This window comes from Bidens hawaiensis, unplaced genomic scaffold, assembly GCF_021521415.1.
Source record: "Bidens hawaiensis isolate Kalapana, Puna unplaced genomic scaffold, B.hawaiensis_p1.1 tig00051251_1, whole genome shotgun sequence".
In the NCBI taxonomy this organism is placed as follows: Eukaryota; Viridiplantae; Streptophyta; class Magnoliopsida; order Asterales; family Asteraceae; genus Bidens; species Bidens hawaiensis.
The window spans coordinates 22,986-35,103 of NW_027499173.1; the positions used below are offsets into that span (position 1 = coordinate 22,986).

Genomic DNA, 12,118 nt, shown 5'->3' on the forward strand with positions numbered 1-12,118 from the left:
TCGTCCTTAGCGAAATTGATTTCATTCGTTACTTCATTCTCCTATAACGAATTGGCTAATTCGTTACTTAATAACGAATTGATCTTAATAGCGAACTGAGCCCTATAACGAATTGGAGCATATAACGTACTGAACCTTGTAACGAATGACCCCCCTTTTATAACGAATGACCCTTCTAACGAATGAGGGTTCATTCGTCATTTCCCATAACGAACTGTCTAACGAATAACGAAATGCTTAACGAATTAGGCTAATTCGTTATTTTTCCTTAACGAATGGGCGTGCCCAGTTCGTTACACGTGCCTAGGGTTTAGGGCATTTGACAGAATGTCAGATGTCCTTTCAAACATTCTCTTCACCGGCGGCGCCACCTTTCCGGCGCCGTCATCGCCGGAAAACCAGAAATCTTGCCGGAAAAACGAGATATCTTCGTTTCTCCACCATTTTTCACCGTTTTTCGTCCCGTTCGATCCAGATCTGAGCTAGGGTGACCCCTAAGCTCATCTTAGGTTCGGTTTATATCCGATTCCCCCGGATCTCGTGATTTTAACGGTTTAAAGGCGTCGGCTCGTCGTTGTGACTATATCTAACGGATTTAAGCTCATACAACAAAATACTATCATACATTGGGTAGGGATCAGTTTTCTCTTCTATATTTCGGCTAGAGAGAGGACTAGAGAGAGAGAGAGAGAGCTTAAGTGTGTGTTTTAGTGGTGTATGGAGTACGTGTAAAATGAATTAAATGGGTGATTAATGGTTTATATAATTATTGATCATGGGCTTAAGCCCATGATCTTTCCTTCTTTCTTTCATAACCCAAATCCATAACCCATACCCATTTACCCAACACTAGCCCGACTCATAATAACTCATATTTCGTTTATTAACCGAAATCAGAAAACGGGATTTTACATTGTCATTGTTCAAGTAGCTTAAAATAATTTAGAGCTACATTAAATGAACATTGAAACATGATATGAGCTAAATTATATATAAATATTATATATATTCCCTACACTTTGAGTTGATTGAAGTTGTTTTTTATATCAATTTATACTAGCTCTGTGTTCATATTTAAAAGTTAAAAGTTTAAGAGCAAATGAGCCAAAAATAAGTAAATAGACTCTACAATCATAACTATTGGTATGCTTATTTTGTGTGTTCATATTTGATCGATCCTCCTGTTTTGTACACAACTTTTGGATACTAAAATTTATGAATTAAATGGATTATTAAATTAATTAATTGTGACAAGTATATTAATATATAAAAAACATATTATAAATGTCAATTACTATTTGTGTCTACTGGCACTCCAACGTAATTAATTATTATGTCAATATATGCTTAAGATGATATATTAATTTGAATCCATTTTATGCATAGGTTCGAGTCCATTCAAAAGAAAGAAGTCCATGTGATGAGATGCAAAGTGGGCTTGGAATGAAGTAGTTTCAATATTGGTTGCAATGAAGAAGTTACTGATACGGAAGTCGGCTGGGCTAAGGTTTACTCTAATGGGCCATAAGTTAACTTAAAGGTTTTGAAAATATATATATATATAAAAAACTCTTAGAATATGGAGAAGTCAGATACGAGAACATGGGGGCCACCCCTAGGGTGTGGTGCGGCCGTGAGTTACAAAAATTCAAAGAAAAGGTTTTAAGGAAGCAACAAGGCAAGCTCGTCAATAAGTCAAAGTGAATTAATTAAGCAAGCTAGCACACAACTCAATTAATTTAAGCTCACATGCAAGTAGCTCAACTATTTTAATTTGTTTTTACGATGAACCATAATATATATTTTATATTTGTTTCATTCGTAATTATGATTGGCTAAACTATTAGACTGCCTGGGTTTGGATGAATACTTTTTAGACTCGTATTATTTTCGGTTTTGGATTATTAATTGATTGGCTCATGTTTTGGTAAAGTTTTTATTTTATTTGGTTGTGATGCATATGCGTATTTGGTATTAATTTATTATCAGTTTTTGTTCCATATGCTTCTTTGTGAATGTCTTTCATATATGGATGCATATTAGGTTGTTTACTGTGTGTTTACAACTAGTTTATGGTTTATTGTTAACGTTTTCCATAGGAGCGATAATTGAGAATTTAGAGATACCTTATATTCTGCCACTAGAGAGACCGGGAGGTAATTAAGTGTCGTCTATTTTGGTCCTTTTGCGGGTTTGGGTAGTGATTGCACGGGAGTGAGTTACCCTAGATTCCTTTAGATTCTTACAGATCCGAATTATAACCGAATTTAATAAAAATACCCCTTTACGCCTTAGGGTGTTTTGTGATTAGAGAGACCGGGAGGTGATTTAATCTTTAGGTACCTTAGCATAGTTAGGTAAGGTGAGACTGGGAGGTAATCCAAACATTGAACCGTTGAGCTTACATCATATCTAGGGTTCTTAGGTATTGTTGGTGAGACCGGGAGGTGATCTAGCATACTTTAGTTATTCCTTAAGTTTCATATTTTTAGAATACGGTACCAATAATCCAATTCCGAGAGTTTACGAGTTGACTAGTAGGATTTCTTACCTAGGTAGTTGTTCCCCATATTTGAGTTCTAGTCAGATTTTTCCGTGTCAGTTTTAGTTTAAGTATTATTTAATTTATAGTTAATAATTAAAAAAGACAAAAAATCAATAAAATCAATTTATTTAAGTTATTAGTCAGAGTCTAGTTTAGGTGTCGCTAGTGTCCTTTGGGTTCGATATCCGGACTTCATTAGGCTTTACTACAGTTGATAGGTACACTTGCCTGTCTAGTGGTCTAGCATTAGGATAGTCTAGATTTATAAATTTAAAACTAGAGTGTCTAGGTTATGTTAAGTTTTTATAGACCGTTTTGCACAATCAAAACAACTTTCCTTAACAACTTACTTACATATTACATATTCATAAAACAACCTGAAAGTTTTAAATCAAAGGTCAAAGAACAGTTAGTATGCAAGTCACTAAAATCCATGTATGGGTTAATGCAAACTTCATAATGTGATGAAATCTTAATATAATTATTTTCATCAAGAACGAAGTGAATTAATGTACCTACCTTAAAATGAGTGGGAGCAACTAAATCAAATGTGTCCTTATATAGATGGCATTCTTTGATAAGTATATGTTACTTAAGTCAAAGAATTGCTCATACATACTTTGATATGATAGATCTCAGAGATATCCCTGACATGATAGATATCATAACAATATGTGATAATTTAAACATAAAAGTGAGAACTCAAACCGATTGATTACTCTAAACTTTGTTATATTCAAATATAACAAAATGTAATTTTGGGATGTATTCTTATGTCAGTAGATAAATCTATCTCATGGAGGAGTCATAGTGAATTGATAACAACAATCTAAGTTATAATGACATAATATGTTAATTAATCACAATGCAATTAGCAATAAATCTATCTCATACCATGTTTTCTCAAACAATAACAGTATGAGAGGTGCTGCATTAAAATTCGATATGAAAATAATTTTTCTTTTATGAACACATTGAGGAGACTAAATTCTCGTATTGAATACATTCATGAAATGCTTAAGGATCCTATAACTAAAGGTTTATTACCCGTAAGTGTCATGAAAACGCTTATAATCATGAGGGATTTATTGATGACCATGTAGAACTGCATATCGTACTATGAATATTTAACTACTATTTTTTCCTCACTACTTTTGATTTTGTATGTGTCTTAATATGTTTTGCATGCATAATGCCATATAGACAAATTATTATACAAATCAAACGTTCTGAATGACTTACTTGAAAATTTTGATCATAACTACTTAGGTTCTAAATAAGGACTGCAGTATGATTAATGGAGGTCTTGAGCTGATGTTCAATTCAATAACTGTATTTCTCTGCTCCAGTTTGAGTTTAAAACTAAAAATGAGTGTTAACATCATAATCTAATCACACTAACATAACAATTTTGTGTGCCTTCTCTCTCTGAAACCGGATTTCTCTCAAGAACTCTAACACCATCCTTAATTGTACATCCTAAAGGGAAACTCGATCAAGATGAAAAACACGTCGGCTACATCATACTCTGCTGTGATTACTACTCTCCATGCTGTAACAAGTTCATAGGTTTAATATGTATCATGTTTTCTATTGCTTATATGAAGAACTGATCAACAAAACAATATATTGAGGTGAATGATAAGAGTAAAACACCTCCTTGTGCTGCCGCATGATGTAGAATTTCTATAGGCATAATTACACGAACATTAGATCAGCAAGAAGGGTCACATTTGAGCCTGCAGCAATTGCTACACGTTTGAACATATCTGGATTCTCGACAAGGATGTTCCAAATCTGCACATTATAGAAAAAAACTAATTAAACAATTTAAATAATGTAAACGAAAATATTCATAATGTATGCTTAAATGGTGGATATAATTATTGAAATAGACTTAGGACCATCAACATCAAAATCAAAATCACAAATTTAGAGGCGGTACCAAATACACAAATTTAGCATGATTCACAACAGGTTACCACCAAACATCAAAATCAACATTACAAAAGGTCAACGTAGTCATCAAAAGTTTGACATAAACAACTACTCTGGGTAGATTAGAATAATTAAGACGCTACTGAAAATTATATGTTACTTTCCAATTCAACTCAGATACTTAGTCTCATCTAGATCAACAAAGTCCAAAGCATTCCCAACAACAAATAAGATAGGCTTAGCCAATATTGGGTTAAATATGTGCTTGTTAAGTAAACAATTCGTATAATAAACTAGGTTATTGACCCGCGTGACACGCGGGTGGAATAACATGTCACTACAAAAAATCTATTTAAACATAGATTTAGGTTAACATACTACTTGTTCATATTTGTTACAAAAGTATTATAAAATTACATTGTCTTAACCTTCAAACTTCAAAATTACAATAAGTTAAATGAAGCAAAGCAACCAAAAGACATTAACAAACACACTAACCATGTTCTTTGATTTTAAAACATCATCAAAGTCTTCAAAAGTTATACCAACATAAACTCCCATTTCCTAATAACCTAAAAAGTTATAAAAACAACACAATATTCAATTAAATTAAACTTAACATAACAACATGTTTAATAATTACTAACATCTAAGCATTACAAAATTGTTATGTACAACCTAAAAATCTAAAGTTCATAAATATAGTTATTAGTTGGTCTAAAAAGATGTTGACAATATACATGTTTTATTAAATATATGAACAATATCTAAAGCATTAATATATTACTTTCTCCTTCATCATCGGACAACAAACTTTCCGGATAACCATCATAATCACTTTCATAGTTTGCACATTCGGCTAACCATTTAACCTTCAAACCAACCTCCCTTTCCAACTCAAGATGTGCAATTTCTTTTCTATGATTAGATAACTTCAACATATCTAGCTCTCTCAAAAGGAACAAATCATCACATGACAATAGTTGTTTAGGATTCAAATTTTTATACTGGCCATTCTCAAACTTGATAACAACTTTGTTTTGATTAGGATAAAAAAACCAATCCCTAACATGTTAAAACGGTAAAACATCTTGGTGAAGATCATCAAGGTAATGATGTAAAAGATTAATGAGATTGGTTTCCTCTATACATGGAGAAAGTTTCCGAACACCAATCTCATGAATCTGATGTTTAAGGAGGTTATTAAACATCATCATAGATTCAATATTATCTTTGTGTATCATGAGAAAATCGCTAAACAGGAATTTATACTTACTTAAAAACGTAGAAAACTTCCAATTGACAATGGTAGACATTTTTTTGATATTAATTTTGTTATGAAAACCTTTAAAGTGTAAAAGAAGAAGAAGATGATGATGATGAATTAAATTGATAATTATAAAATATATAAATGAAGTGACGGTTTAGTTTTCCAAAGATCTAAATGATTATATCTATCTAATGAGTATATCATGTATAGTTACCCTATATTTGTAATATTTTATTAGATATTATATATACTATTTTAAATACTTTAACTAAAAATTGAAATACTCATATAAACAATTGCATCTTATTAAACATTTGGATCCGGTTTTTTTGTATATATTAACATTAAATAATTATTTATAACTTAATAACAATTTATAAGATATAATAACATACACAAATACAAAACGCTTTAGAACTAAATAAAAAAAGTATAGAACAAAAAAAGTCACATGATAACCATAAGTGTAGAATAGAACAATTTCAAATAGATGACAAATTTACTATTTATCATTCTACGTTTCCAAAATTCTCTTTGTAAACAACATTTGTTGTTTTATTTGTAAGCTTTGATTCTTTGTCGAGTATCACTAACTTAATACCATATCGATTCTTCACTCTTGACAAAGCCACATAAAGATGACCATGGGAAAATACTGGATCTTTAAGATACAATCCAACTCTTGACAAAGATTGACCTTGACTCTTGTTGATTGTCATGGCAAAACATACTGAGATAGGAAACTGTCTTCTTTTTAATCTGAACGGTAGTTTCTTATCAGTTGGTGTAAGACTTACTCGACTAATTAGAGTCCGATATCCTATATTCGTACCGGAGACAACTTTAGCTTCAATTACACGCCTACAGAGACTAATGACTTGAAGGCGCGTTCCATTGCACAAACCCTTTTTATGATTAATATTCCTTAATAGCATGATGGGAACACCAACTTTGAGGACCAATCTATGGTTTGGTATTCCTGAAATCTTTAAACCATTTAACAAATCAGGAGAGTACAATTGTGGATCAAAATCCCCTGAAACATCTTCACATTCAGCTAAACTGTCGAAACTTAGATACTCGACTTCTTCACCAGGAAATATGGCTAACATACATTCATTAATTTCTTGAACAACCTCATTCAAAGGTGCCAAAAGTGCTCGATCCTGAAAGTAAGTAAGTTCGTTGAATCTATCTAATATATTAGGATACACAAAGCTTATTAAATCACCCATCGGATCAACTGAGTTCAAAATCAAAAGATCGTCTGGAATATCAATAACAGACTGTCCATCATTTGGACCACCAACGTTTCATTGACCTATGTCTAACAGCCAATCAGCAAACTCTGATGTTTTCAACGTCTGTAGATCGACATCCAACTGTAAGCCTCATGTTCTTAGTTAGTTTAAGAACTTTACATTTTGACCAGATATAAGAAGAATTTATGCAAGCGTTGACACATTCACTTCTTGTACCGTTGGTTACAACGGGCAAGATTTGCCGAAAATCACCACCAAAAACAACAACCTTACCTCCAAAAAGTGCTTCGGAAGTATTACCAGAATCACCATTCATAACATCATTTAAAGTCCTGTCCAACGCTTCGAAAGCATGCTTATGAATCATGGGTGCCTCATCCCAAATTATTAAGCTTGTCTTTTTCAATAACTCATATATGTCGGTATTTCCTTTAACCTATTTATGAAAGAATAAAAAAACATAAACAAAGTAAGATATTTAAAGGTAAATTGATATTGGAATAACAAATAAAGCCATATATAATAAAAAAATCATTAATATAAAAATTAACATAAACTGGATTGTAATATTACCGGACAAATGGAATCTTCGATGAAACTAATAGGTATTAAAAATCTCTAATGTGCGGTTCTTCCACCCTCCAAAAGCAAAGAAGCTATACCGCTTGAAGCGACATTCAACACAACTTCTCCCTTTGACCTTATTGATGCAGATAAGGTTTTCCATAAATAAGTTTTTCCAGTACTGCCGTAACCATAAACAAAATAAACTCCACCTTTTTTATCAATAAAAGCACTCATTATTTCGTTATAAACCCCTCGTTGTTCATCTGTTAACAAATCAAACAAATTGTTAAATTCGTTATTCATGGTCTCGGTATCATATGAGGTCTAGATAAACTATAAGTAATCAACATTGTAGCAAATAAATTTCTTAAATAATATCCGGTAGAGGTATGACTTGCTTCTTCAATGGCTTCTATGTATTCCTTGTCATCATCTAAAAGACCTCTTTTGTAACATGCATCTCGAAAAGTTTCACACACAACTCCATCAATTGTTCGAATGTCTTCAAAACATTCTGGGCCTCTAACCTTATTTAATAATATTCTTAGATAGTAAGCCTCGTCGAATGCGGGTGGAACAACATGAACTCTACCTATTGCAAAACCCCTTAGGCGAGGTTCCCATTTACGTAACTGTTTTTTCCAGACATACTTTGTTGGAAACTCTGCATATGTGAGAGTTTTTGCAAGGTCATGGCTCTTATTACACTCAAACCAGCCGGTAAACATCGAAGAAGCATTAGTTGTATTGTTTAAAATATCTTCAATATCTTCGTTAGCACCATATATTACCTGTTGCTCACCGGGTAAATGAAAAGCAAGTCTCATAACAGACGGAATCCTATAATGCACATGAAATGAAAATATACTCCATGTTGCCTCGCATGCAGAGACATATCTACAATCATAAAACGCTTTGATTTCATCTAAATTAGGATTTGGTTTATCACCATTGTTCTTTTGTACAAGAGAAATTGTTGCTCGGTCTGGACCCTTATTAATGTATTTGAACAAATACTTTATCGATCCATCTTGATTACACCACAAAACATTAATATGTGCTTGAAATTGTTTTAATAGAGTCTTGTTGTATGGAACAACAGTTCTATTATCCATCATTATATCTGACTTAACAACATATTGCCCGTTATCTCTTCTTTTGTATACCGAAAAACCTTGCGAATCAACAACTGTCTCATCATTAAACATTTTTGGGAAACTTTTGGAGCATTTTTTGTTTACCATGCACGTGCACTTCGGATTAGCATCACCACACGGACCGTGAATCATATGATCAGATACAAGCTTGTAAGGTCTGGATCATTGTCTTTGTTTGGAATCTCAGCAGAAATAAATTTATCTACATCTTGTGGATTATGAATCTTGCTACATGGATGCATAAATATGCAAATATGAGCATGCGGTAGCCCCCTTTTTTGAAACTCTATCGTGTAAATAACTGCAACATACATAATAAAAGTAAATATTCCACAAGTTTTAATAGGTAAACAAATAATCTGTTTGTTTAAATTGAATTTTAAGTCTATACAAAGTAAAATATTAAAGTAGATCATGTTTATAAATTTATACTCATCAAATTAATGAAATTTACCTGCTTGAACCTTTCCAAACAAAGACTTATCCTTCACCAATTTAATCATTGCATCAAGTTTGACCTTAAAAAGCCAACATAAAATATCAAGTCTATCCTCCGACTTTAACGTTGTATCCTTAAGAAATATTTTAACTTCTGGCCAATTGGGATTACAGGTTATGGTTATGAAAAAATTGGGATAACCAAACCATCTACAGAGACACATAGCATCTAGGTAGTTTTGCATCATATATCATGCTCCACCAGTAAATGAGGATGGTAGAATAGCACGTTGACCAGTAGTTGAAACATCAGTATTTCCAACAGATTGCATACCTCGTAAAATTTGGTAAGTATCACATCGAAGCTCATGTTTTTTACCGCGTATAAATGTAATCTTTGTGCCTCATCATCGTATATTTGTCAACTAATAATTGCTGAAACAAACGCCTACCATTTAACATGGTTGAAAACATATTTGGCCTATCTTGAATATGATAAGCAAAAAACTCACGCATTGTAACCTTCTTGCGTGCTACGGTTGATGAAGATGAAACATTCTTATGAAGTATATTAACCTGATAACCATCCTCGCCAAAAGGATGAAACAACGGGTATTGAAGAGGTGTATACAATGGATGAAGTTCACTTATACGCTTTAAGGAACCAGATTGCTTGGTAACAATTACATCTCGGTTATCGACAGCGTCACCAATATCATCGACGATTAAAGTGACAACTTCAAAACTTGATGGTAAGTTATACTGTCTCGCATCATGCTGTCTTGTTCCAATAATACGCAACTTCAAATCGAGTTATGGGTTTTCTTCAAAACAATCTCTTACCATCCGATAAGCTTGGACCAAATGATTATTTGAATCTAACATCATCTTCAAATAATTAATAATATGAATCTCCAGCTCATCGTTTTTTGCTTTATTATCACTGCCCACAAAAAAGTAAATTTCCTAAAATTATAAATAATAATACTTATACTAAAAATTAATAACATAACAAAAGTGGAAGAATATCGTTTAAAGTATTTACCCAAAAACACCCTGACGGTTTGAAACCTCGTTTTCCGTGTCGTAAATGTAAAGTTGAGAAAACTGTGGTTTACAACCCTGTAATGGTAAAAGACTTCCCAAACAATGATAGTTTTCACCGCTAAGTCGAAACGTATATGTCGAATTGCGTTTGTTTATAGAATGGTCAATCTTTCCTCCCATAGACGTAAACGAAAACATCGAATTAAAACGTCTAATGTTTTTCAAGAAATACTTACTGATGGCACTATCACCACGAAATAATTGTAGATAAGTATCATCTGGTTGTCTAACATCGGGAAGTTCAACTTTGCCATTATAACAACAAGGGGAAAAAGCTTCTTCTTCATTACTACTACTTGGTCTGTTAACTTCGGCTTTCCACAACAAAGCATTGCAACTTGGACACATAACGGATTGATTTCCATGATCAAGATATTCTAGTAAAATTTAAATATAATCATTTGGAGTTACTTAGTATACATAAATACATAATAAATGATTTAAAGTAAATTATGAAATACATATCATACTTGATGATATTCCTTTAAAAACATCTAATTCATTTAGATAATGAGTAGTTGTAGCATGTTCATTTAAATCAGCCATAGGTATAGGTACTATAGGGGTTCTTTTTCTTGACCTTCTACGAAAGGTTGTAGACGACTCCGGAATGTCATCAACAACGGAAGACGCGTTTGATCCTTCTTGAACATTATATTTATTTATACGACCTGTTCAATATTTTAAAGGTTGTCAACAAAATATCGACAACTGCACATATGATATTTCAAAAGAAAAATTGTAATTAAAATTTTAATTACTCCGTATTAATTATATTATATGAAATATTATTTTGTGTTAAATTGTAACATCTTTAAGTTAACAAATTATGAAACGTTTGATTATACAATGTTAATATTATTTGTTGCTGTAAAATCCGGACGGAACTTGAAAATGTAAATAATTTATTTTTTTTTAAAATGAAATTATTCTTAAAATTTATTAGCATTCCATTTACTTTTAAGTGTTTCATTAAAAAAACAGACCTAATAAATGTTAATAATAGTTAAATTTAAAACAAAATATACCTGAAGAGTTACTTTGGACACCAGTTTTGTTCCTGTCAACAGAAGCAGTTCTTTTGGAATCTAATATTAATCGTCTTTCTTTCCTTTTGGACGCAGCAGAGTTCACAAATGGTGTTGATGTTTTAGAGTCTTGAAATTTAAAAGGTAATAATATCAATATTTAAGCATAAGTAAAGGTTTTCAAAGCTGTTTACTTTTAAATATTTTAAAACACTAACCATTGTTTAATACAATCGAAGAGTAGACATTTGGCGATGTTGATGGAGACAGGTTCTCCTTATTAGATTGCACATGCATTAGTTGTGTGGATGAGTGTATATTTTTCAAATTGTGAAAAACTCGATTAACTGTATCGTTTAAAATATTAATCATAAACATGAGAAACAAAATTTGATGACGACAATACATAGTGAACAACAATTTAATAACATACCAGGAACACAAGGAATACATGAGTTATATGTTGTATGGGGAAAATAATTTTGATTGTTGCTTAAACCACTAACAGGTATATTAGAAGAACCTGTAATAGACATTTGATTTGTTAATTTTCAATTATAAATAAATTTTATAATAAAATTAATAATTTTAATACAATTTACAAACTTGAAAATTGTATTACGCCATATGCTTATCATTTATTTAAAAATAATACAAAAAAAGAAAAATAATAATTATAAAGAAAATGCAATATACCTAAACATGTATTTTTTTGAACATTTTTCTTCCCGTCAACAGAGGAAGTTCTTTTTGCATCTAAAATTGATCATCTTTCTTTCCTTTTAGACTTAGCATAGTTGAAAAAT

The 12,118-nt window shown here is 31.8% G+C and overlaps 2 protein-coding genes across 2 annotated transcripts; both read right to left on the reverse strand.

Moving 5' to 3' along the window:
- Window positions 1-6,262: 6,262 nt before the first annotated feature.
- On the reverse strand, window positions 6,263-7,382 carry LOC143598912 (uncharacterized). The gene is made up of 2 exons (XM_077077003.1): window positions 7,101-7,382; window positions 6,263-7,039 (listed from the first exon to the last, which is right to left on the reverse strand). Exons 1-2 carry the CDS (start codon window positions 7,380-7,382, stop codon window positions 6,263-6,265), a joined length of 1,059 nt encoding a protein of 352 aa, XP_076933118.1.
- A 251-nt stretch (window positions 7,383-7,633) lies between these two features.
- LOC143598914 (uncharacterized) lies at window positions 7,634-8,790 on the reverse strand. Its single transcript, XM_077077004.1, has 2 exons — window positions 7,977-8,790; window positions 7,634-7,845 (listed from the first exon to the last, which is right to left on the reverse strand). The coding sequence occupies exons 1-2, from the start codon at window positions 8,788-8,790 to the stop codon at window positions 7,634-7,636; spliced, it is 1,026 nt and encodes a 341-aa protein (XP_076933119.1).
- Window positions 8,791-12,118: the final 3,328 nt, after the last annotated feature.

Excerpts from the sequence above, each read along its gene's own strand:
- LOC143598912 (XM_077077003.1), bottom strand. The coding sequence starts at position 7,382 with ATGATTCATAAGCATGCTTTCGAAGCGTTGGACAGGACTTTAAATGAT. Across the intron at positions 7,040-7,100 it reads CAGACGTTGAAAACATCAGA|TCTGTTATTGATATTCCAGA; the intron begins GTTTGCTGATTG and ends AATGATGGACAG.
- LOC143598914 (XM_077077004.1), bottom strand. The coding sequence starts at position 8,790 with ATGTTTAATGATGAGACAGTTGTTGATTCGCAAGGTTTTTCGGTATAC. Across the intron at positions 7,846-7,976 it reads AGAAGCCATTGAAGAAGCAA|ATGAACAACGAGGGGTTTAT; the intron begins GTCATACCTCTA and ends ATTTGTTAACAG.